The 25374-nt window shown below is 44.6% G+C and overlaps 1 protein-coding gene across 2 annotated transcripts in view; it reads left to right on the top strand.

The window, feature by feature from the left end:
• PRR5 (proline rich 5) overlaps positions 1 to 24238 on the top strand; it is a 54934-nt gene extending 30696 nt beyond the window's left edge. For both annotated transcript variants that reach the window (XM_082076049.1, XM_082076048.1), the window contains 2 exons: positions 19688 to 19826; positions 22874 to 24238. In XM_082076049.1, the coding sequence (XP_081932175.1) occupies positions 19688 to 19826; positions 22874 to 23424 (690 nt within the window). In that variant the 3' untranslated portion in view covers positions 23425 to 24238. The remainder of the gene's footprint in view (positions 1 to 19687; positions 19827 to 22873) is intronic.
• Positions 24239 to 25374: the final 1136 nt, after the last annotated feature.

Genomic DNA, 25374 nt, shown 5'->3' with positions numbered 1-25374 from the left:
AGCAATGTAAAATGATGTAGTTGTTTTTCTTTGTTATGTATGAACCTCTCTCATGAACGTCATGATGGAGTAATTCAAATGGGCATCTTGTCCATCCTCTTAGCAGAAAGACTGTGTTCAAGGGAACGTGACTACAACCTTGTCCACACCAATTAAACACAATTGTTTTAGAAGGCAGTTTGCATTGCTCAAACTCCCTGCGTACGGTCATAGTGTGTTTTAAGAGTACCTTGCATTAAGGAAAATGCCGCTTCTGTGAAAGATGCCAGTTAGTTAACCAAAGGTGTGGCTTCAGACAGAGTTGGTTGAACACAGCAACAGTATTCTGGGCTGCCCTGAATTATGCTGTTACCATCTGTCACCTCGTCTGCAGGTACTGCCCATTTGCTGTCTTGTGCTGTGGTGGGTGAGAGGTACTGACTTGTCCTCCTTCAAATTACCCAACACTTGCCTTGGGGCTGGAGTGGACGTGCAAGGAGTTACGGTGCAGCTGCTGCCTGCAGCACCTGAGGCTGCCTTAGCCCACAATAATTTACTTGTGCAACCTAAGAGTGAGTTGTTTCTGCTCAAGTCAGTTAGGTACATGTTTAACCTTGACTAAACCAGGTTCTCCTTACTAGAATATGTCTGTCTCCTTGAGTTGGCCTCCATTAATGAAACTGGCCTGTTAAAACCAGTACAAGTTCATTGGTAGGTAAATCCTTAATCCATAACAAAATAGAGTTAGATTAAGAAATTAATTCTTAACTTGAATTAGAATGTCCCTGCAGACCCTATAATTTTATTGAGTTAGAGGGAAAAAGTTTTAACTAATTGCATTAGTTCATACAAAAATATTTTATGGACCTATTTGGGCCAGTAGATTAAAACTAACATAAAAGATACCATAGAAATTTTGACTGTTGAAAAACTCTGAGCAAGAAATGTTCCCATGGTGCAAGAATCCTTTGAGGCAGGGTGCTTTAATACTATAATTCATGGGTTGTCTACAGGGGGAACATAAGAAAGTTAATCTAAGCTACCTTTTAAAGAAGATTAATTAAACCTCATTAAAACTCTGTATGGATGCTCACTCTGAGAATTAAAGGGCTAGGAAGGGAGGTGAGTTAAATTAATGACACTTCAATTCTACATCAGAGGCCTAAGAACAATTTATCTGAATGGCTTTCTGTTAGCAATTTAGTGAATATTATTTAATTTTCTTGAGCGTCCCCAGGTAGACAAAGCCACCAGGGAGTCACAGCTGTTGAATTGCCCAGGGCTCTACAGGGTATTTCCCAAGAGGTAGCAGTCACTTCTCAGCTCCTATGGCTGACCATAGATGTGGGAACTGTCCCCAGTGCCACCAGCACCATCGGTGGTATCTGTCGGTTTTCTCACAAACGGGGAGGAACATTTGTTCTCCAGGACTGGGTTGTGTCCATGCAGGTACAAGGTCAGCCGATGCTGTGGTCAGGGTCGCTGGTGCAGCACCTCCTGTTCTGTCCTGCTGGGATCTACCCAGCCCTATTCACAAGAAGAAGGGCAGAAGTGATTTCCAACAGAAAGACTGTGCAGGGTTGTTTCATAGTGTTGCATACATGGGCCTCCTCCTGTTTTTTGTAGATGAGTAAATGGTGGTTTCCATTCAGATCTGATTATGAGGAGAAACTTCTTTACTCTGAGGGTGCCAGAGCACTGGAACAGGCTGCCCAGAGAGGTTGTGGTGTCTCCTTCTCTGGAAGTATTCAAAACCCACCTGGACACATTCCTGTGCAATCTCTGGGTGGCAGGTGGATTGGACTAGTTGATCCCCAGAGGTCCCTTCCAACGCCAACCATTCTGTGATTCTGTGAGATCTGTCCAGAGCTGCAGCTGGGTGCAGAGCAGGTTGGATAGTTCTGTGTGCAGGTACTGCAGTGCTCCTGCCTTCACCACGCCTAAAGATCTCCAGCTGAGCACAGGGCTGGCAGGCTAAGCTTCCCACCAGGAGGTTTCAGAGTCAGCCAGTGTGCCCCTTCTCCTCCTGCTCCTTGAGACGTCCCTGCTTGCTGGTGGCACAGGTTCCTTTCCCATCATCTTGCTGGCTGCTTCATCACCTTTTACCTTTCCTTATGTCATGTCCAAACTGCTAAGTCCTCGTGGAGGCAGCAATGACCTGAGCGAGTTACAGGGACCAGGACAGCAGCTGGTGGAAATGTAGATGCTGTGAAGCTCCGTTTGCCCCATAGGCGGCGGAAGCTGGAGCTGGTTGTGCTCCCTGGAAGGCAGGCTGCTGCCCTTTTGTCTGGGGACAGATAGGGGCACAGCCAGTGGTCCTTGCTCTGAAAAGGAGGTGCCCCTCAGCTGCAGCCATGGAGCGGTTCGCCCACACCAGTGTGAATGGCAACTTTGTTGAAGAGTCCCCTATAATTAGAGATGACCAGAAGGAATCGTTTCCCGTATTAATTGTTTGGAAGCAACTCTGGCAGCTGTTTGCTTTCCAACTGGAGTGATTTCTCCAAGGGTTTTTTTTGGTGTTTGCTTGTGTTGTTGTCTATGCTGTAGAATTTTATTATTATGGGAAGAGATAGTTCTATTTAATCCAACAGGCTGGTTGAAACAGATTATATAAAGTGTCCTAGCCTCTGCCTTCTCCCCAGAAGGTGCACTGAGAAGGGAACAAATTGTGAAATGTGTAGAAGCTCCTGCTCTGCAATGCCACCCAAGTCCCATCCCCAAGCCTTTTTTCTCCTGGTCTGTGGTTGCTGCTGCCAGAACCACTAGCCCACGGGGACAGCGTGTGCCAGGCTGGTGGCAGAGGCTTGTGCAGACGGTAACTGCTTTGTGGTATATTTCCTCCAAAAATAAAAAGGCTGTGTGTTGCAATCTGCAAAAGACAGGGGAGTCACTAAAAGAGTCTCTCAGAGGCACCCTTTCTCTCATGGGGAGTGGACAGGGTTAATTGTTTTCTATTAGTAATTTCACAGCCTTACCCTTAGCTCTGCTGCAGCTGCAGAAGAAACAACTATGTGGCACAGCAGTATGCAACATGTGCTGTGAAATTCATTGACTTGCCACTAGCTGATTATTACAAGCAATCAAAAGGTAAACAGTTAATCATGTGACAGAGCAGGATTCAGGTTATGTTTTTTTGATTTAAACCATTATCTGTTGGGAGCCTTGTCCTCTTTCCAGCAAGCTACCGGGTGGTTGCAGTAAAACTTCTGCAGTGCAAGGTGACAACGATATGACAGGTCATGCCTGTGAGTCAGGTGTGTGGGCAGGTGCACCGAGCATCCCTGGTACCTTATGGTTTTGCTACGAGCAAACCGGCTGGCCATGGCCATGAGGTTTTGCTGAGAAGCAACCACCCATCAGAAAGAGGGTGGGAGCTGTGGTGGGGCAAGCCCGGGGTTCAGGGAGGGGAGGGGACTGCTGCTGACTCAGGTGCTCTTCAAAACGGATCCAGAGGCCTCTGGTTTGAAGTTATTAGGCAGGGGATTGTGCTTTGGTGCTCTCTGATGCAAATGCAAAGCAAAAAGCAAGCATGCTGCAATCCAAGCAGATGCTGACAAGAGGAAAAGCCAATTTTTAGCCTGGCTGAAATCTGTCAGGAAGGTATTTTGCAAAATATAGCTGTTGTACTCAGAGTGGCTCTTGCATAAAACTAATTAAATATCCTCTCCTTGAGCAGCAAAGAACTGTCAGCTGCTTCTATTACCCGTCCACCATGTATCTGCAAGCCTCCTTTCTTGCTACTCTGTTTCCCTGAAAATAAGACAGGATCTTCTATTAATTTTTGCTCCAAAAGATACTTACTTTTTACATGTGTACCTGCCTGGGCACTGTTTAAAATTAGTTTATGAACTGTAACTAGGGCTTGATTTTGGAGTAGGCCTTAAATTTCGAGCATCCTGAAAAATCATGCTAGGGCTTATTTTCGGGGTAGGTCTTATTTTCAGGAAAACAGGGTTGTGTGGGTAGAGCCTTCATGTACTGGGCACTGTATAAACACATTGAAAATATCGCCTCTGTACTAAAGATTTTGTGGCCTGATGCAAAAGATCGTGGATGTATCTGGACAGACACATAGGGGACAGAAGGAAACAAGGTGACAAACATACTAGAAGTAATTTTATGGAAGATAATACTTCATTTGCCTTACTGGTCTAGATGTCCTCTAGAGACTAAGGGCAATGTGGTCCTTCTTGTCCTCTTGTTGTAGATTGCCTGTTGGCCTCCAAGAAAAACATGCATAGGTCATTCTTCTTGTATCACTCATGAGCTGTTCTTGTGGTTTCCTTATTCAGTTGAAGAGAACAAAACCTTGGAAGCAGCAGTGGGGTATTTCTGTTGTTTCTTAAAATGTCTGATTCACATGAGGACAGAAGTTCGGGCAGTACGAAGCTAATGCAGCTCTGCTAAAGTCCATGTATAGTAGAGAAGAATTGGGCAGTAGTTTTGCCTGAAAAGCTCTAAAATATTGTTTGATATGAAGCTGTGTTGTTAACATTTAAAACTGAACCAAGGAGAAGGCTCATTCTGTGGAGGTGGCTGTGTGATATTATGCGAGTTGAATTAAAGCACCAGCCAGCCTTGAGGGGGGGTGGGGAGGGGAAAGGGATTTTTTAAGTAGTAGAGTCATATCGACAAGAGGTAGGTCACAGTGTCTGTTGGTTTCAACCACACAAGTTTCCATTACATGTAGATCTACCATGGCTGTTGCAAGAATTACTGAATGCTCCTGAATTTTGCAAGGGCGTGGACTTGCCAGTGTGCATGTCCCTGGCAATTGATGGGGTCGAAAGAGGGAGGGTCAGCCCTTTACAGCCACTCCTGCGATCACATACCTAATCCCTCTACTTGTTTGCATTTGGGGAGTACACTGCTCAGTGCTCTCTGGCTGCAAAATCAGATTTTGTATGCTTGTATTTCCTTGTTTCCTTGTATCCTCTACACGTTGGGTTGCTGAGAGAAGATTTATATTCTCAGTCCAGTCAATTACTTCTGAAGCATTTTGAATTGACGAAGACTTTTTAATTGAAATTAAATCGTTCTGTAGAAATGTGTTACTTTCAGCAAAGCTTTCACTGCAAGCCAGGAGGGCTCCTTCAGGCCCAGGCTGCTGGGCACCTGGTTTCCAAAACTTTTGTGTTCTGGGACTTCTGAAAGCTCAGTCTCCTTGTGTAAGAGAATAGCCACAAAATGCTCTCTCAGGAATGCACTGCTCGGTTCCCAGTAGCCCCAGTGGGTTGCTCACCTGGAGGAGATCTGCTGCTTTCTGGCTCACAGGGATGAGTTGTTGGTGATGAATATGGTGTCACTACCAAAAATAGCAACAATTTTAAAAAATCCAGAAGGCGCAGCTGACGCGTCTGCTCAGTCTATTCAAGTGTATTTCAGAAAAGAAGAAAATTCATAGATATAGTCACCTGCAAAGGATGAAGCAGCATGGAGAATGCTGAGGGATGAATGTTCATTAATGATTTAAAAGGGGAGTGTGGCTGTGAAAGGCAGTATCAGAAATCCTCAGAAGTAGGTAACAGCAGTCAAGTTAATGTTGGCAGCTCTTCAAAAGCATTTCTTGGATGCCTCTTCTAAAGAGCCTGGATGCACTGAGGGAGGGCTCTGCCATCCTTTTTTCTGTTTGAGTACCGCCTGAAAATAAATGCAAGGTGGATTTTTTTGTAATAAATGTTAAATGGGAAAACAGTCAGAGCCAAGACTAGGTAAAAGACTCGAATGAGCACAGCTAAAAGTCATCAGTTCCCCAGCAAGGTTAGATGAGTTCAATGCATATAGATCAGCAAGAACTTCGGGAGGGAGCCTAAAAAGAACTGAGCAGGTTTATTCTCTTGGTCATTAAACATCACATCTAATTATTTGGTAACACACGGGGTGATCTCTGCATGGGGCTACACACACCTTTCTGTGCATGTGTGTGTTTGCCCATGACTGTAATGTTGCAGTGCCGAAGCATTTGTAAATGCAGATGAACTAACTCCAGCTCAAATTTATTCCATAAACAGCGCTTCAGAGTCACTTCTGCAGGGATTCATTTGCTGGGTTGTTTCAAAGTCACATGAGTTCATTTGACTAAGATTGCAGCTCTCGTCTGTGCCCAGGGGAGTCACTTAGCCTGAAATCAGACAACCTCTAGCCCTAAAACTATGAAAGGCAGAAATGCATACTATTATTTTTGGTTGATCTTTGTTAGCAAACTGGCTGTTCAGCTTCTGCAGGATTCTAAACACTGTATTTAAAGCCTCAAAGTAACTTCCTCACTTGTAATCATTTCATGTCTTTTCCTTATCTTCAGTCTTCATGTTCTGCTTTGTCTTTTGCAATCTCATATAAAATATTTAATAACAATTTAGAGAAAAATAATACATTTGGTTTCTGTGGGTCAGGGGAAGACTAGCCTGTCCTTAGTGTTTGATCCTTTCTGGAAAGAAAAATCCCATTGCTGTCTTTCTGCAGACAAGCCATTTGAAAAACCTCTCATCAGCTAAACAGAAACCTTGTCTGAGTGTTTTGTCTTCCTTATCTTTTGTCTGTGTCTCAGTGCTACCAATGAAAGGAAGAGAGAAGCAGTGCAGCTTCTCACACTGACAGTGACATAACTTGGCACTTGCTGGAGATTAAAGTGAATATGACAAGATCTTTATTTCTGAGGCAGTCACAGGGATCTGAAGTGCTGACTTCTGTCAATATGGCAATGGAAAGCTTCTCCCTCCTGTGAATGCTGTTGCTATGAGAAAAGCAAGAGGCAGAGATGAGACAAGACATGATTTAACCCTTCAAATATTCTAGGCTTTACCAGTATGCTAGTGTCTTAGGATAGAATGAAGAGAGGAAAAAAGAACATGGGGCAACACTACCAAGGGCTCGTAATGATACAAACATGAGTCGTGTAGCTGCATCTGAACAACATGTACAAAAAGGATACCGGTGCCTAGGAATGGACATAAAATGCATAGGACAAGGCCTCCCATGGCTGTAAGCCAGTACACAATTACTAACCTGACGGGTGATTCTGACTTAAAGCAATTGAGAATTTGATGTACAAGTCCTGCTTCTCATATTTCCTCCTGCCATGAGATGTACGTGTTTGTGAACACGCATAGCATAGAGGTTTACTGAAAATGAGTCCCTTATGAATTCTTAACCTCCTCTGCTGGGCTGAGAAAGGTCTCCAAGAGGGGAAACTGCTTTCTTCCAGCTTGTTCCAGTCTGCAGAGGTGTGGCCTCCAGTCCCCCCCAGCCCAGGCACATTTTCTCATTCTGCCTTTGGATTGCTGCAGAGAAACCCCCATGCGCAAGAGAGCACACATAGTTTAAGTGGATCAGGTTCAGGTTCAGCTTCATCAACACAGGCTTGCACAAAGCAAAATGTAGTCCTTGCTTGAAGCAGTTTTGATCCTCTTTGAGTCTTGTTTCCTAAAGGCTAAAAAATGTCTGAGTTGTCTGCTTGGGATGAAAGTGGCATGAATCATCAGGGAAACCCAGGAGGAAGTATCTGAAATTTTGTGTCCTGGCAAACACAGACAAGTGGGCTAGAAGCAGGAGCAAGAAGATTAAAGTCCCAGTCCTTGACCCCTTTCTGCTCCCAGTTAGTTTGATGCAGGGCATTTCTTTTTACTCATATGTCTCTTCAAAATGTATCAATTGATCTCGTAGTCCCTCTCAGTGAAGTCCCAGAGTTTACTCGGCATTTTTGTGGGACTTGAAGCTCTCGGATGGAGAACCCTCCAGAAATGCGGAGCTCCGTTGAAGCTAGTAGAAGAGCATGGACCAGCAGTGTGCCCTTGCTGCAAAGAAGATTAATAGTATTCTGGGCTGCATTAGATGAAGCATTGTCAGCAGGTCGAGGGAGATGATCTTTCCCCTCTACTCTGCACTCGTGAGGCCTCAGCTGGAGTGCTGTGTCCAGTTCTGGGCTCCTCAGTACCAGAGAGGCATGTGCTTACTGAAGAGAGTCCAACAAAGGACCATGAAGATGATAATAAAGGCACAGGAGCAACTCTCATGTGAGGAAAGGCTGAGAGAGCTGGGACTGTTCAGCCTGGAGAAGAGAAGGCTCATGGGGATCTTATCAGTTGTTACAAATACCTGAAGGAGGAATGTAAAGAAGATGAAGCAAAGCTCTTCTCAGTGGTGCTCAGTGACAGGACCAGAGGCAGTGGGCAGAAACTGAAACACAGCCCAGTCTGTCTGAACATAAGGAAACCCTGTCCTACTGTGACGGTAACTGAGACTGACACAAGTTGCCCAGAGAGGTGGTGGAGTCTCTCTCCTTGGAGACATTCAGAAGCCTTCTGGACATGGTCCTGGGCAACTGACTCTAGGTGGCCCTGGATTGGACCAGATGACTCCAAAGGTCCCTTCTAACCTCAACTATTCTGTGATTCTGTGAACATCAGGATTTCATCAGTAGAAGTGGAAAAATTCATCACTCTCTCCATGTCTTATCTGGTTTCACGCTGTTTCCACTCTTGCTGGCTTGGGCTGGACTGCGAGCTGGTGTCAGTCAGTGTAGTTTCATTTAACTGCAATTAACATTCAGAATTAAGTCAAATAATTGTTGCCAACAGTCTGCTGCTTCTCTGTTGGACAGCAGAAGGGTTCAGCGTTGCACTCATTCACCTCCTAAACAGGATAGCTGCAACTACAGAAGAAAGCGAAAGCATGAAATAAATCCATCCTCTCCCCTGTTCAGAGGACTCAGTAGGCAGGCCGGTTCTTTATTTCTGGAAACTAGTTATTCTGTCAGTTATTGACCATCTTCATCATGTTGGTTAAATAATTTCTAGCAGAGATTGTTTATGCTTAAGGGCTACTGCAAAGTTCTGTGCACCAGCTTTTTACATTGCTATTTGCCAGAAGCACTAACGTATTCTACAAGAAGGCCTGCACTGAGTGTGCCCTATTTCATTTTTCTTTTGCCTGTGCACTTCTCCTGCTATGATTGTTAGCAAGAAAACGCTGAATTTAGTTACCTTCTGGTCTGACACTGCACAGCTTATTCTACACACTGTGTTACCCTTGGTGTCAAGATTGCAAAGGCTGAGAAGAATCCATTATCACATCTGATACCTCGATGAGTTTACTCATGAGTTTGCATTTAATCCCTTTGTAAATGGAGGCCAGATGCTGCTCCACAGATTTAATTCCATTTGTATAATACTGGGGGATTCGCTCTGCAGGGCTGACTCCCAGGAAAAAGGTGGGCAGCTGGGGGTGAGGGAGCCAAATATCTCCAACTACTTGGACTTCCTGATTTTGTGTTGGAGTTCAGGGAGTTCCTACAAGGGGTGTAAGAGTGAGATCTTCAAGTATTTCAGCAGAGTGTTGTGCATGTCGGCTGAAGATGGAGTAAATGCGAGCAGGAGACTCCTATGATGATCCTGTGTGGTGCAGTAGGAGTAGCAGCTCTGAACAGCCGTGCACAAGAGGACAGCTTCGACTGTTTGGGCAATGGTTGCTGCTCTGAGAGCCACTGTGGTCTCCTCCAAAGCTGGAAGGCTGGGTGGGTTTGGTTGATGAAAGTTCTAAAGTGCTATAGAGAAAACAGAAATTCTACACACTTGGGAACCACTCCTGAAGCGTCTTCTCAACCGAGGAAACCATAATGTAACTTCGCTGCCACAGGTTTGTGTGTGAGCATTGCAAGATCAGTAGAAACTGAATTATTAGCTATTAGGTGATATTAAACCGATTCATGTGTTTGTTCAAAGGAAGATGGAGGGATGCAGACCTCAGTCCAGAAGGTGACCCATAGCATAACTGGGAGCACATGCTGTGCCACCAGTGGTGCACATTGCAGGAACTGGTGACCGATTTGTCCCCTGTTCTCCCCACAGTGATTCATGCTTTCCCTGAGACCAAGTTGATCTGTGTTGCTCAAGTTCTAGAAGGCCAGATATGATGCAATGAAAGGTATTACGTGCACCGAAGTGAGATAACAAGTAGTCATGCCCTGTAAGGGTTTCCAAATCTCTTACCAGCAAGGCTGCTGCTATCTCTTTGACTAAAACAAGAAGCAGATATTGCCATGTATGTGGTCACCAGGGTGTGCACTGCAGTCTGCACACCCTTATCTATCAGTAGTGTTGGCTGAGTAATGTGTGTTTTCACTATAGATATTATTCTGTGTCTGCCTTGGGGTATGTCTTGTGACTTTTAATTTCAGTTTTCCCAGGGAGTAGTTGGGCAACTATTATTATCCAGATTATCACAGCTGCGTGTGTGTTTCTTTCAGTCATATTGATCTGACCCATTGCCAGTCAAAGAAAGAAATGTGGTTCTTAATGCATTTTTCTTTCCTCCAAGGAGTCTGCTGCTTTTAAGCAGAAAATAGTTACATTTCTTAGCTGTTTTCCTGTGTGGTTAAGACAGGGCAGTACATGAGACCAGGACCTCACTTTGCGTTTGGGCCTGACCCTCTCAACGCTTCCGGCAGTGTGTTTCCTCTCACATCGCACCAGGTCAGGACTGCTGCAGCCAGCAGTAGGTCACAGCCTTTTGCTGGTAGACGAGGGTGGATGCCAGCCATCGAGGACACCCCGGTGGACCCAGGCTGAGGACACCCCAGCAGACTGAAGTTCAGGGTGTGTAATTTGGCCATGAGCTGAGCTGTATGCAGATGCTTTCTGTCACGTGGGCAGAGGACTTCGCTGTCCTGGGCCACCAAGTCACCAAGGGTAATGATTGATGAAAAGACTTCATTAAATAATTCAGAAGTCTGGCTATTTCTTCTTTCTTTCCTGAGTCCAGAGGTTGGTAACCCAGCGGCTGTTACCGCTTCATGTCCCCAGTGGTAGAGCTGCTCCTGTGTCAAGCTCTAGGACGTCCTGTGCCTCCTTCAGTGCCATGTCCAAAGACAGATTATATTTCTGTTTTTCTTCTATTCTATTTTACATTTAAAAGCTCCCCATCAGTTTATTGGTTGAAAGAGGATGTAGTCTTCTGCACCAGTACTTATTCATGTAAACATGCTGATCCGCTGAAGTACTAAAGTTAAGTGCTACGTCATTTAATCAGTGACCAGTGTATACTTCAGCACATCTACAGTTGCAGATGGGCATGAAGTAGTTCTGTCCAATTGTTAGGGTACACTTAGACACTGAAGATGCCTTTTAGAGTGTAATTTCATAGGTGAATGGTCCTATAATACTCTCTGCTAAAGAGAGAAGTGAAAAGCAACTGAGTGATACTACCATTTCTAGATGTTACTAGTGGTGGGTGCTGTTAGTCAGAACTGGAAACTGTAGAGGACTTTGGACCTTTTACAAGTACTCATCAAAACACCAAGTTACTGCTGGTCAGTTAAAAGCAGTTAGGTGTTTAATAGTCGTTTATGATTATTTTCGGACACAGATGAGTGAGGAGTTACCGGGGGCAACTTGCAGTTGTCCAGCCAGAACTGAAGCAGCCTGTGGTAAAGATGAATAGAGGAAGGCTCATACCGCAGAGGAGCTCAGCAAATGATGGGAGGCTTGCCGAAGGCTTGAAAGAGGAGCTCAGGATATTTGGGGTATTATGAAACAGTGGATGTCAAGTGAACAAAGCAAAAGGGTTAAAACAAAAGAAGTCAGGCATGAGAGAGTGATGGCCACTTCCAGATCGAGCTAAGATACTGAAGTGCAATAACATGAGCCCAACATCAACAAAAAGAAGCCAGGAGAAGCAGGTAGCAAAAAGAACAACCAGCAGCTAAAATTATTTCTAGCCTCTTGGCATGCATGAGACATCCCCTTCGGGTGTGCCTGGTAGCCAGAGGACATGACAGCTTTAGCCATAGCTCGTTTGTCTCTAACTATCGTGATTTATGTGCTCAGACCTCTGGGCTGGTGTGTTACCAGCCATCAAGAGGGCAATGCATTGCTGGATTTTTAGGGTAAATCATTTTTCAGTCAATGTAACCCACCAATTCTCAAGATTTCAAGCGAGTTGGATGAAGTGGTGAATATACCATTCTTCTGCTGGTGGCTGCTCTGCCCACCAGGAGTGCTGGAGAGGAAAATTTCATCTTTGTTCTACTTAGTGCTGTGCTGGCAAGCACTTGTGAGTGGGCTGTAATTCATGGAGCAAAAGGGCAGAAACTGATTCAGCTTGCTCCATCACTCAGGAGCAGTCTCTGCTCCTAGGGCTGTTTTTTATTATTAGTCTCCCTAAGCAGGTTTTTAACAGTAGAGATTTAACACCAGTTTTGGACACCAAAACAGTAAGGTTTTGCCACCTTTTTGCTCCCTAATACTGGTAAAAAGGAGACAAGCAGCCTCACATCCAGTTTTTTGGGTGAGAAGTGAGAGGCATAAGCAGCAAATGATACACAAAACCAGCTCCCTTTCTGCCACATTCAAGGGTTTCACGAGCAAGGTCTTTTCCTTCAGATACCCTGCATCTGGTTATGGGAAAATGGCAAAACTAAAACTCTGTGTCCTGATTTAGCTGGGCTGCCTAAGGAGATGTACCAGACCATCAGCAGCCTTAATAATTTTTCATGGCTGGGACTGTTGTTGGGGATTGCTTCATGTCTGGGCATCTTAACAGAGCCTGAAGAAGTGAAGTAGCCAACACCAGGTGGAAAGTGGTGGGCAGGAGATTATTAATTTCTGGGCTTCTTTGCGACTCACAGCCTGAACACCTCCCTGATGGGCTGGGTTTGGTGCAGCCAGTTTTGTGGTCACTTCAGAGCGTTCATTTGGAAGTACTGATACTATCCGGTTATATTATAGGTGTCTTTTTTTTTAACAAAAAATTAAAGGATTTCTGTTATGGTGATGGATAAAAAGATGGAGCTGGAGCCTTGGGGAGTATTGTATTCAGCAATGGCCGCCTAGTTGTACAGGGGCAAAGGCTGCAAGCTGGCTTACATTTTACACCGCATTGGATCGGTGGCAGATCCGCCTGGCTGCGTGCCACTATCACTGTTCACTGCCTATGAAAAAAGAGCAGGGTGTTGAAAATGAATTTAATGGGACATAGAAATAAAGAGTTTGATTGTGGTTATTTCCTTGCCATAGTAAAATAAAGCAAGGACACGTAATACGTTTTTGATAAGAAAAATTGTGGCAAATGTTACGAAGGTAGGGATTAGGTTTCTGGCAACTTTGCAAGTCACATAACCTACACTTAGGTATAATACGATGTTTATAATGGCTTAATAGTATTTTTTGTTAGAACATATGTTCGTTAAAAAAAATCTTCAAAGCAATCCATCTTCGCTGTACAACATGCAAAAGGTTAAATCTATAAACTTTAGCTTTAGGCACATTTTAAGGTTGTGTTTGAGGAGGACTCTTCAAGTCTTTAAATGCTTACCTGGAGTGACATCCCCATTAGGACCACTTTGAGGCTTGGAGAAGTCCTGTATATTGAAAAAAGAGGCTGTGACCTTAAGTGGGAGTACTAAACCCCTTGCTATTCTTCTGAAGGTATCTGCTTATTAGTAGTGCCAAAATATGAATTTATGCTTTCCCCTGTGCTTCCATATAAAACCTTTGTGTCCTTTAAAACCTCAGTAGCAGTTTGTGGTTAACTGACTAAATTACAGGGATGGAAACCTGAGCAGTTCGGTGCATCCATTCTCGCTGGAATGACATGGGTTTGACTCACCGGGTTTTGTTCCCAAACACAAGGAATGTTTTGTTCCAGCAACATACCTGAGTGCAGCAACAGGAGCCATGCACGTGGCCAGTGCCGTGGTTCAGCAGCCAGGGCAGTAACTTCATAAAGTAGCTGCTACCTCAATAACCTGCAGTCTTTAGGAGATATGGCCTTTCTGGGAGTGCCTACGGATCTACATCTCAAAAATAGTAGTGCAGGGGGTCCTTTTGATGCTTTCAAACAACTATATACAATCAAATGATTTGATTACAAATTAATGAAGTAAGGGACGTGGATACTGTGTTACATGCAGAAATACATACCTCCCTTCTTGATGCTGAGTATACACCTGTCGAGGGTTTAGATTGCGGGGAGACAACAAAAACCCTGGCAGATGTATTGTTAACCTCCTCTCCACCCCCACTTCCCCCTTTTGCCCCTCCCTCTCCCCCCTTCCCACTAAGGACAGGCAATCGGGAGGAAAAGAAGGACAGAGAGAAGAGAGCTGGAAAAATTAACTATGTTTTACTAATGCTACTAATAAGAATAGAGAAAATATACAAAATATACAAAACCAATCTTGAAAGTCCCAGCAACTGCAGAGCTGGCACCTGAAGTCCTGATTGGACTCTGCAGCCCACCGGAGCTGGATTCAGTCTGTCACTAGGCCTCAGTTCGCAGGGACGACTAGCAAGGTCCTCTCCTAATGTCGGCCATAAGCAGAAGGGAAAAGGGACGAGATCCTCGTGATCTCCCACTTTTATATGAAGTATTCACGTGAATGGAATGTTATACACAGTTGGTCAGTTTCTTGGTCACTTGTTTCTCGTCGCCCCTCTTACGAGATGTCCATCTATGCTTATCAATAAGTTTGCATTCCATTGCTAGGTTTACCAAAACATGTGTCTGGTTCTCCAGGAAGATGCAGTTAATATGAAGGCTTTAGCTGACAGGCAAAATTCACTGAAAGAGAAACTTGTTTTTTAACAAAACCAGGACAACACCTTTTCCATTTGCAATGGTATTCACATATTCAGGACTCAAATCCCCTATTATCCATTCCTTGAGAGCAGAGCAGACTCTTGTAATAATACTGCATTATAGTCCTTCCAAAGATAATGAGGTGGCTCTTGTTGCATTTCAAAATAGTGTGATGAGGATGAGGATTTAATCCAGCAGCTACATTCTTCCAGAAGTACTGAGGTACTTCCAGCTATCTGATATTGAGCTATTTTGGCCCTCAATTGAGAAATAAATAGGTCAGGCAAGGCCTTTGAAAGGAATTTAATAGATACATCTAACACTTGCTGAGAAGCATAAAACTCTTCTGCGAAAATGAAATTGGGTTCATGAAAGGTCACGATTATCTTTTAAAGTAAGTTTTTGCATGTCTGCAGAGCAAATACTGCATTAAAGATAAGGGTAGAGTCTCTGTTTTACGGATAATGCTCCAAGTTTTCTTTTTTTCCTTCAAATTATGATACAGCTTCCTTCAAGCTAAGCAGCCAGCCCGCTAGATCTGACTTTTGCTTTGGGGCTGTGTAGTGACATACCAAACTAGTAAGGCATCAACCAGTAAGTAGAAGAAGAACCATGAGCTGCCAAAACAACAGGAAAATACTTTTTAAAATTATTTTATTGGGAAAGGGTCTAAAAAGAACTTAATATACATTTAGTATATATATATATCCATGTAGATAGATGTATAGATATCTATACATATATAGCTATCTATATTTACATATAGATCTATGAAGTATTTATAACCATACTTTGCTCTATCCCAGACTTCACCAGAAGTGCCTTCTCACTGAATTTGATGTCACAGAAACACGTGATTTCATATGTCGCAACGGATGGGGCAGAAATGTCCAGCAGAAAGAAGAGTTTAGGTGCACCCTTGGGGCTGGCAGCTAAAGCAGAACAGAAGCTTGCTCTGGCCTGCTAAATCATAGAATGTCCTGAGTTGAAAGGGACCCACAAGGATCATCGAGTCCAACTCCTGTCCCTGCATATGACAACCCCACAGTTCACACCATGTGTCTGAGGGCGTTGTCCAGTCTCTTCTTGAACACTGTCAGGCTTGGGGCCATGACACCTCCCTGGGGAGCCTGTTCCAGTGCTCCACCACCCTCTGGGGGAAGAACCTTTTTCTCATGTCCAACCTGAACCTCCCTTGGCACTCCTTCCTGCCATTCCCTTAGGTTCTGTCACTGGTCACGAGAGAGAAGAGATCAGCGCCTGCCCCTCCTCCTCCCCTTGTGAGGAAGCTGTAGCTGCCATGAGGTCTCCCCTCAGTCTCCTCCAGGCTGAACAAACCCAGTGATTTTAGCTGCTCCCCATATGGCTTCCCCTCCAAACCCTTCACCAACTTCATGGCCTCCTCTGGACACTCTCCAGTAGCTTTATATCCTTCTTATCCTGTGGCACCCAGAGCTGCACACGGTGCTCCAGGTGAGGCCGCACCGGTGCAGAGCAGAGCGGGACAATCACCTCCCTTGCCTGGCTGGCAATGCTGTGCTGGATGCACCCAGGACATGGTTGGCCCTCTTGGCTGCTGATCTGCCTTAGAAGGTGTTCATCCTTCCCCCTGAAGCTCCTTGCCTGTTCCTCATGACCTGGGACAACTCGCTCCTGGCTGGTCCAGAGGTGCTGGTGTCACTGTGAGCTTCCCCTCTGGCTACACTTCAGCTGCACCAACTGCAGCACCAGCCACACCTGGGGTTCACTAAAGAAGCTGGAAGAATTGTAGAATTTGAAAGCCCCATTTTCTCCAGTAGGGTTGTGAGGCACCCATGGCCCTGTTACCACCTTTGGTATTTTTCAGCTAACCTGTTGTACAAACCTGCAGCTACCTCCTGCCGGAGCCGTGATCTTAAAAGCTCATAAAGGGAGGCAAGGGTGCCCTGTGACCCAACCTTTGACAGCCTGCAGCCTGGATCCTGGGGCTGGGACACCTCCCTGCTGTGTCGTGTCGACACAGCTGCAGCACAGGCCAGCTGGCTCTGCATCAGGGGACATTTGGCTTAGTGAATGGCACATAGTGACTGCAGTGCGGTGCTGCTCTGCCTCTGGGCCACTTGGGCTGCAGTAATTCACAAGTGAGTTCAGGTCATGTGGAAAGTTTGTGTTTGGAAAGCTGAGACAGTCCTTGCTGAATATCGGGATGTACTTGTATTTGGTTAAATAGAGACCCAGAGAATATTTGTAATTGAATAACGCAGTAGAAAGAAATGCAGGAAAAACACTCTTTTACAAGCTCAGGACGTGGTCTGCAGCCTGTTACGCTCTTGCTCTCAGAGAAGCTCCACACTGAGAAAGTGTTTTAAGGGAACTGCCCCCTCCAGTGCCGGCAGGAAGGCCTGGGACAATGGCCAGTGCAGGAAGGATGTCGCAGGTGGATGCAGCATATTTGTGCCACGGTGCTGAGCAGAAGTCACCGTGGCTCCAGCGGATGCCAGATGTTTCATGACTTTTCAGTGTGTTTTGAAAAGCATCCCACAAAGCTGAGGAGTAAGACTAGGTGGTTTTGCACTGTAAAGGTGGTATTTGTTGGCCTCTTCAATGCTGGAAACTAAAGGATGCTAAAGTGAAAAGGGAGGTGAAGATAAGTACTGCTCTTGAGTGAGCAGGAATGAAGGTTGAGGGCAAGACTGAAGAAGCAGATGCAGGTGGTTTGGGAGTTGGCATTTTGAGAGAAGAGGGTGTTTCTTGGGAACAGTGGGCTGATGGACTCTCCAGGCACAACAGCTGAAGGGCGGTGGTTGCAGGGACAAGGCAAATCCATCCCCCAGCACAGCTGCTCCTTTGCCCAGCGGTGGAGGGGCTCGCAGCAGCTGAGCTGAGTGGTCGGGTCTCCATCCTCTCAGCTCACCCCAGGAGCCTACCCCAAACCAACAGAGCTGCTAGAAGCCTGCTTGTATCCCTACCAGAGTAGCAGTCAATGCAGAATACAGCTCGGGCTTTTGAGGTGTTCGTTAGGGAAGAAGGAGTGTATTGTAGAACAAATAATTCACAATCAAAAGGGAAACCAAAATAACTTTTCAGGCATGTGAGGTTGATAGGAAATCAGGTAGTGTTAAGATGCCCCTGGACAAGGACACTTTTACCCCTTGTACAGTGTTGCAGTTCTGCTAAGAGTTATTTTGTGTGTGGCATGGTACTAGCAAATTACTGGGTTCCATTCTCCACAGTTGGTGTTTGGCTGTGGTCTTTCACAAGAATCAAAAGTACCTCAGTTGCAGAGAAGTAAATAAAGCCTTACCCCAAAGTCTGGGCATGAGCAATGCTAAATATCACTGGCTTTTGCCACTGGTATGATATATCACATTTAGGAAGCCAGTTCCATAGGTAATTGGAGTGGGAGTCCGGAGCAGATGGCCTAATGCCTTGGCCTTTGCCAGTGGGTTATGAGCTTGATGCGATCGTGAATATGCAATTAAGGTAGCAGGCTTGTTGCCCTTCTAAGGGCTGAAAAAATCTTGGCTAAATCCTAACAAGACAGGAGGGGAAGCTCCAGAACAGATCTTAACACAGTCAAAATTGAGACCCTTCCTCCTGTTATTTGAAACATTTTCTCTGATATAGGCCAACAATGACTTAGAAATAATACATGCACTTTCGCTAAGTCTTCTGAGTTATTCGACATAGGAATATTTTTATAATATTTTTATCTGGTTTAAATTGGTTGAATAGCTGTGGGTTCGTTCTGCAGTGACTTTGGTGCCTACAAGCTTTCAGATTCACTGCATATGCCTTTGTGTTCATATTTGTATTTGTGACTCTCCCAAAGTTTTCCAGGACGTAGTGCATCTCCAAAGATTGTTATTCATTATTTAAAACCCGCTGAGTTGGAATCCAAATTCCATCCATTCTCTGTTGGCTGTTACTGATTTTCCATTCATAAACTTTTATCAAGTAACGCCAGGCGGCGTGCAGGCGGCGCAGCAGCCGAGAGGTGAAGGACGCCATTCACAGACACGTTGCAGGCTGATCGTCACCCATAGAGACTGGTTGATGAATCACAGTGAGCAGCAAATACATCCTGAACATGAGCATCCTTCTGTATGCTGAAGGAAGTGTTGCAGTTTTATTCATTTCATCTGCGTGTTGCTCTCTGGAGGCTTTCATGCCAACATGTTTCTTTTTACAATAATTCAGGGACATATTGTGAAATCTGGAATTCTGCTGAATTCAAGCAAACTTCTTGCTGAGTATGACATTTAGGATCTTAATTCTGCAACAAGATACATCAAACATATGGCCACATAGCAACGCACTAAAATGTGAATTTACTGTGGGTTGCAAGAGGAATCGTACACATGATTATACAGGGCTCAACGCAATAGCACACATGCTGCAGCTGTACGTGGAAGGAAGACTACAGCTCCACAGGGTTTTCCTGTCACCTCTGCAGCCTTATAAGCCCATTTGTGGGGTGGAAGCGCAGAGTTAACAGCTAAAGGCAAAAGGTTTTGCCTGTGGGTAGGTCTTACCATGCTAGTTATAATGTGACTTTTGCCTGGACAATGGCAAGTGCCAGGGAGGGGGGTGAGGAAAGAGATACAAACCTCTCCACTAGCAATATTTCATGTTGAAAATATCCTGGAATATTCCTGCAACTCTCAGTTTCCACCGTTTTCTGAAGCCTGTTGGCAGGTTAAGCATTGCTTAGATGGCAGTGACACCCTGTGGTACCAGCTGCTGGTGCAGCACTCGGTGGTGGTTTGTTCAGGAAGTCAGTATAAGATCGCAATAACAAAAAGTCCAGGGATGTTTTAAATTCATCTTCACAGACCACAACTTCCATCCTCCCTGGGTGCCTTTGCACTAAGCAGGATGCACCTTTCTGGATTTAAATGTCCTGGAAGTAGTTACTGCCTCTTTCTGAACATCTGTGCAGTGCCTGCATGGTGAGTCTCTCTGGTTTGACTCACTTTTCTTCATTTTACAGTAAGAGGAATTGGCTGTAGTAACAAACCAGTATTGGATCATGGTGCACCTTTGCTATGTAACTTTGTGAAAATGCTTGTTACATCTCTGCTTGCCCTGTTGAGCAAGGAAAGCTTGTGGCTGGAGGAGACAGTGCTCATCTTGGATATTTTCTCTCTTTCAGGGGGTTCATGAGTCAAAAGGTGTGACTGAAGATTATTTGAAACTGGAATCCCTGATCCAGAAAGTAGTTTCTCCTTACTTGGGCACATACGGTCTGTATTCCAGTGACGGACCCTTCACGCACTCTTCCTGTATCTTGGGTAAGAATAAGAAAAGCTCGATTTGACACAGCACAGAGGGCTTTACCAAAACCTTTGTCCACACAGGGCCAGGGCCCACGTGAGAGGAAGCTGCCAGTACTAACACAACACGGTCAGGCTCCTTTGCTAAGGCTATGCTCTTTGCAGTGTGCAGAGTCACAGGAAAACTTGCTTGTGGCAGAAGATGGAAAAAGATCATCATAACAGTGCTCATTAATAAATCTGTGAATCTAGAGTGTGTTTAGCATTTCTATTTTACCTTTTAATGTGAGAACTTTAACACGGGATGCTTTATGGACAGTGAGAGGAATAAGCAAGAAGCTCTGTCTAGAGTGCCAAGTAATATCTGTTCGTTAGCACACAAAGGTCATTCAAGGCTATTTAAAGCAGGGAAGAAAGTAGGAATTTGTCTTAGAGAAGACTAACTGATAAGCCTTTAAATCAGTAAAAGCTTTCTGCAGAGTGGAAGGTAATAAGCTGTTCTCCATCCCACTGGAGATAAGAAAAATAGAGTGGAGCACACATAGCCCGGGAAATTCAGATTACATGGAAGGAAATATCTCTAATGTCACAAAAACTGCCTCTGGAGGCTGTTGAATCTTCACAGATAGAAGCACTATGTACATGTCATACACCACAACTATCCAAAAGGAGCAAGGTGGGTAAACATGGTCCTACCTGGTGGCAGAGGCTGAGTGAGTTACTTTCTTGAGTCCCTTCCAGCTAATTTTCTATGATTCCTTGAGCTCTGAAGTATTCAGTGACTTCTGTGAAGGCAAGATTTGGCCAAGATGAAAGTCTTTTGAATATTCCATGTACCAATTAAATCTGTTGAAAATGCAAGTGGGATACTACCAGTGTAAATCAAAAAGGAAATGAGGTAGTACCTGAGTATTTCGATGTAAATACTGTGATAGTGTGCTTGAATAGAGAAAACAGAGTTGTGTGTTTTCTATGCAGTCAATTGAATCTGTTTGCTTGTCAGAAATGGTCAATAAGGTAGTTTATTTTCCCTTGAAGCTGAATGGAAAAATGGTTATATTGCAATAGGCATTTAAGAAACAGATCAGTTTTACGTGAATGAATAGAGGCCAGTTATTTATGGAAAATAGTTCAGGGTTACTACTTTGAATTCATTGCTTGCCATTAAAAGGCCACAAGCATTTAAATGGAGCCCCAAACTGACATTTTCTGAATACAAACTTTTGTTTGCCAGGACAAAAAAAAATGCAACCAAAGAAAATAAAATTCCAGTGAAATGGATTGTTGCATTACATGACTGGAGAAAATAGGAAGGTTTTGGTGGACCGGGTGCTTCCTCTTGCTGCAGTTTGGTGTTTAGATCTGTAGCAGTAGCCCTGGATAGATCTTACTGTAGTCAATGAACCTGGATCCAGGGTAGCTGAGTGTGTTAAGTCTCTGCTACTTTTAAACTAGCACATCTAGTTCTGTCCAGCTATTTTGGTAGCATGGTTTAAAGCTGTGACATACTGTCCTCGGGACTGGTGAGGCCACTGACCTCTTGTCTTCCCTGTCTGGCCAGCACACCCAGCCTTCCCTTCCACCTGAGCCCTGGTATGACCAAAAAGCCAGAGTTCAGTGGCAGGGGAGCCCCAGAGAACCTCTTCTGTTTGCCAGGTGAAACTGCTAACAAACAAAAAGTCCAAAAGTGAACTTGACTCAGTTGATTTCGCTGCTGAGGCAGACACAATTGCAAAATGCAGTCATCATAAGTACAGAAACTGGCTTTTTTAGTAGTTAAGCGTATGACTGGAATTTGTGTCCAGGTAAGCACATATGTGTAAGTATAGTTTTAGAAGAGACTGGCATTTGTAAAGGAAATTGCGTGGTTTGCAGGGGAACATATACAAGCATCCTGATTTAAAGCAGACAATTTACATGCAGTGGCTGTCGTTGACTTCCAGACTGTAACTGGATCCCCTTCTCCAGCTATGGCAAAGTGAGAGTAACAGGAAGAAAGCTTCAGACTAGACATGAGGAAGAAATTTTTTACAATGAGGGAGTGAAACACTGTTTGCCAGAGGGGTGGTTGATGCCCCATCCCTGGAGACATTCCAGGCCAGGTTGGACGGGGCTCTGAGCAACCTGATCTAGTTGAAGATGTCCCTGCTCATTGCAGAGGGGTTGGACTAGATGACCTCTGAAAGTCCCTTCCAACCTGAACTATTCTATGATTCTAAAAGCAAGACCTGTTATTCACACCCCTTTTTTATTTTTTTTTTTAATCATAAGTGCGTATGAGCACTGAGGTCTGCAGAAAGTTTGCATGGTGGTCACTTCGATCTAGCTGCTGGGGAGCACTCCAGCCCTAAAACACTCGTGGCACATCTCCGTGCTGATTTGCTGCCACCTGCTGCTCATTCTTTGGAAAGAGCCCACTTGGTTAACAGCAGCATTCCTACAGTCAGTGCTGGACTGAGGGCAGGTTTGTTCCCCAAAAAGGTTGCTTTGGGCACTGCCTTCCAGTTAACAGTTCCACATACTCTTGCTGCTCTCTCCTTGTGTGTTTTCCAAATAATGCTTTGAACCTAAGTTTTTACAGAATTATTAGTAAGACTGCCTATCTTAAGCATTGTGCCCCAAATTTGAAGAGACCTCTTTTTCCCAGGGTGGGTGGAAAAGCTAAATTTCAGCTACTAGAAATTAGTGATAACCTTTCTAGCCTGAACAAGAACAGAATTGCATCTTCTGTTCTTGTCTAAAGGAAGTATTTGAAATCGTGTACCAGGTCTCCCACAATATTTACTGTTTTACTCTAGTTGCTGAAGTTGTATGAATATAAGGGAATAACAGCTATTATTTATAAAGGTAGGTTTGGGGTCTTCAATATGCTGAAGGAATCTAGAAAATGTGAAGTGCATAGATCTACAAAACCAAAAAAATGTATTCTTTTATAAAGTTTCTGTCATTCAAGAAAAGCTCATTACTCTTTAGGCCTTGACTTTTCTTTTGAACACCTGTAATTATTAGTCCCACAAAAATAGGAGACTTTGTAAATATTACTCTGGATCTTTCTCTGTTTACAGAGAAGCGGTTCTTCAGGCGTTCAAAATCGGGTGACATCCTCGCCAAGAACCCCGTGGTGCGATCAAAAAGCTACAACAATCCACTGCTGACACCAGTGGCTGAGTACGAAACCGAGGGTATGGCTGCCAACGGAACAGGCATCCGAAGGCACTCCGTTTCGGAAATGACCTCCTGCCTGGAGCTCCAGGGGTACTCCAACCTCACCACCATCATGGACAACGGCTCCAAGAGCTCCATGACAGCCACAAAAAGCTCGCTGTCAGGAGATCAGGAGAGGCCCAGCACCAGGTCAGTGCAATGCTCCAGCAAACTCAGCACAGTTGAGCAACAGAAAGGACTCTTCCACTCGATGGATGACCCTCATAGGTCTTTTGAGCTGGACAGGGACCCTTCCTTGATTCCAGTTCCTTCTTCGAGCCCTGAGAACATAGTGGATCAAATTTTGGAGTCGATTGACTCTGATTCTGAAGGCATTTTTATTGATTTTAGCCGAGGCTGTTCCAATTCATCAGCATATGATGTGAACGTGAACAGACAGAGCATCATGTGAAGGACATGGGGAGACAAACCCTGGCTTTTAATATTATATATGAAAGTTACTAACGCATTGAGTCGGACTATGGGCAAGCTATGTATGTCTGGGGCAGAATCTCTGTTGTAGGTCATCACAACTGTACTGAAGTACACAAACACAAGTTAACAGCAGGCAGGAATCTGCTGCGAGGGGGAAGAAACTCCAACGACTTCTCTCCATCCTTGTCACTCTGCAGTCAGATTTCCTATTGTCTTTATAAACTTGGGGCTTCACAAGCTGACAAGCGTCTGGTAAAATGGTATCAGTGCAGCTGGCAGTGTTTGTTCAGTAAAACAGCCTAGTAAATAGCTGTGTCCACTTTTAATTTTCTCAAGATGTTTCCTGTAGACAGCAGGTTGTCCTCTGAACTGTAACACCTCAGCCAGAGTAGAAACATATCCTTTTGAAAAAACAAACAAAAAACCCAACCCAAAGGCTGTGGGCCTTCATGTCATAGAATACAATGATAAAGAAGTCTCTTTTAATCTTTTTCTTGTACATCTTGTATGCGCTCCTTTGCCTAATGGTGAGTTAAGAGTTCTTGAGGAAAGGCCAATAAACAGAATTGTGCTACCTGATGTCACGCGATGCCTTGTGTCTCATGTTCTGTTTCACAGACAATACCTTGTGTCTGTGGGAGAGTTGTCTTGAAGCTGGCTTTTAAGGTCGTGTTAACTTGCTCTGAATGTGGCACTTCCAAAAAATCTGTGCACTGTTGACTCCTGGAGTATCCATTGTATGGAGACATTCCAGCAGAATTCAACCTACATGTTTCCTAAATAAATAAAAATATGGCTTCTCAGTGGAAATCCTCATTATGTATTTATATTCTTAAAGAAATACAATGATACCTATGCTGTCAATTATGTGTTGATATTTGGGGAGTGTGAATCTTGCAGCTCTTCTCATTCTAAGCACTCCCAGCTCTTTGATTCTCCCTTGCGGTAACATGGTGTAAGAGCTGTGTTGGTGGTTTTACAGCAGATGGATGCACATGATACAAAGGTGAAGTAGAAATCCTGATGCATGATAGATTTTTTTTATCAGATGGTTTTACCGTGAAGAGCTACTTCAGGTCACTCCATTCTAGGCATCTCCTTTGCAGGAAAGAGTCAGTTGGTAACTCCTGAGCTGCTCAGCAGAGACTGGTTGCCAGTTTGGTCTGGCAGCATCTGGTGCTTAGCTCAGATGCTCAGGGACTTTCCAGCTTCACTCTGCACTTGCGCTGTTGACCCCAACATTGGCCAAACTCTTTCCCAGGCTTTGATTACATTTCTAGGCTCAAGGCGTCCACTTCTGATATTTAATTTCCTTTGGCCTCACTACTTGATCTTTCAGAAAGCGTTACCTCAGTCTTTGGCTGCCACCCTGCTTCACTACTGGACATCTCCCCTTCCAGGTAGATGTGCAGGTTCCCCGTAATGCAGAGATTTGAGAACCTCAGAAGCCAGCTGAGGAAGGAGCCCCATAAATGAGGCAGGGGGTTGGGGTCTGTTTTGCTTCTTTGTGTGTGGCATGTTCAGCTGTGCAGCCTCCCCTACAAGTAGGCCCTTAAGTTAGGTCATACTTAAAAGTTTCTTTTACACAGAGAGAAACAATCACTTCTGTGTCCCGACAGCCAGGGAACACACCTGGACAGGACCATCCAATGTGGGGCAGAGTCTGTGCGGAGGGACTTAACACCAGCTGGCAGAAACACAGGTGCAGCAGAACATACCCTCAGCGAGAGCAACTCTGGTGCCTGGTAGGAGCTTTGAGGGCCAATAAACGAAAACGACTTAGGGTGCTGGCACCTAACTAGCCCTCCAGGCATGCATGTAAAAGTTGTAGATTGTCAGGTCACCCATTTGGCCACTTCCTGGCCATCGCAATGCTGCTGCTGCGCACCCAGGAGTGCTTCACTCCTGATGGGGCTGAGAACGTTGG

This window comes from Streptopelia decaocto (genome assembly GCF_964273445.1).
Source record: "Streptopelia decaocto genome assembly, chromosome: 1".
Taxonomy (NCBI): Eukaryota; Metazoa; Chordata; class Aves; order Columbiformes; family Columbidae; genus Streptopelia; species Streptopelia decaocto.
Note: the sequence above shows the minus strand (reverse complement) of the source record. Positions and strands in the feature narration are given on the sequence as shown.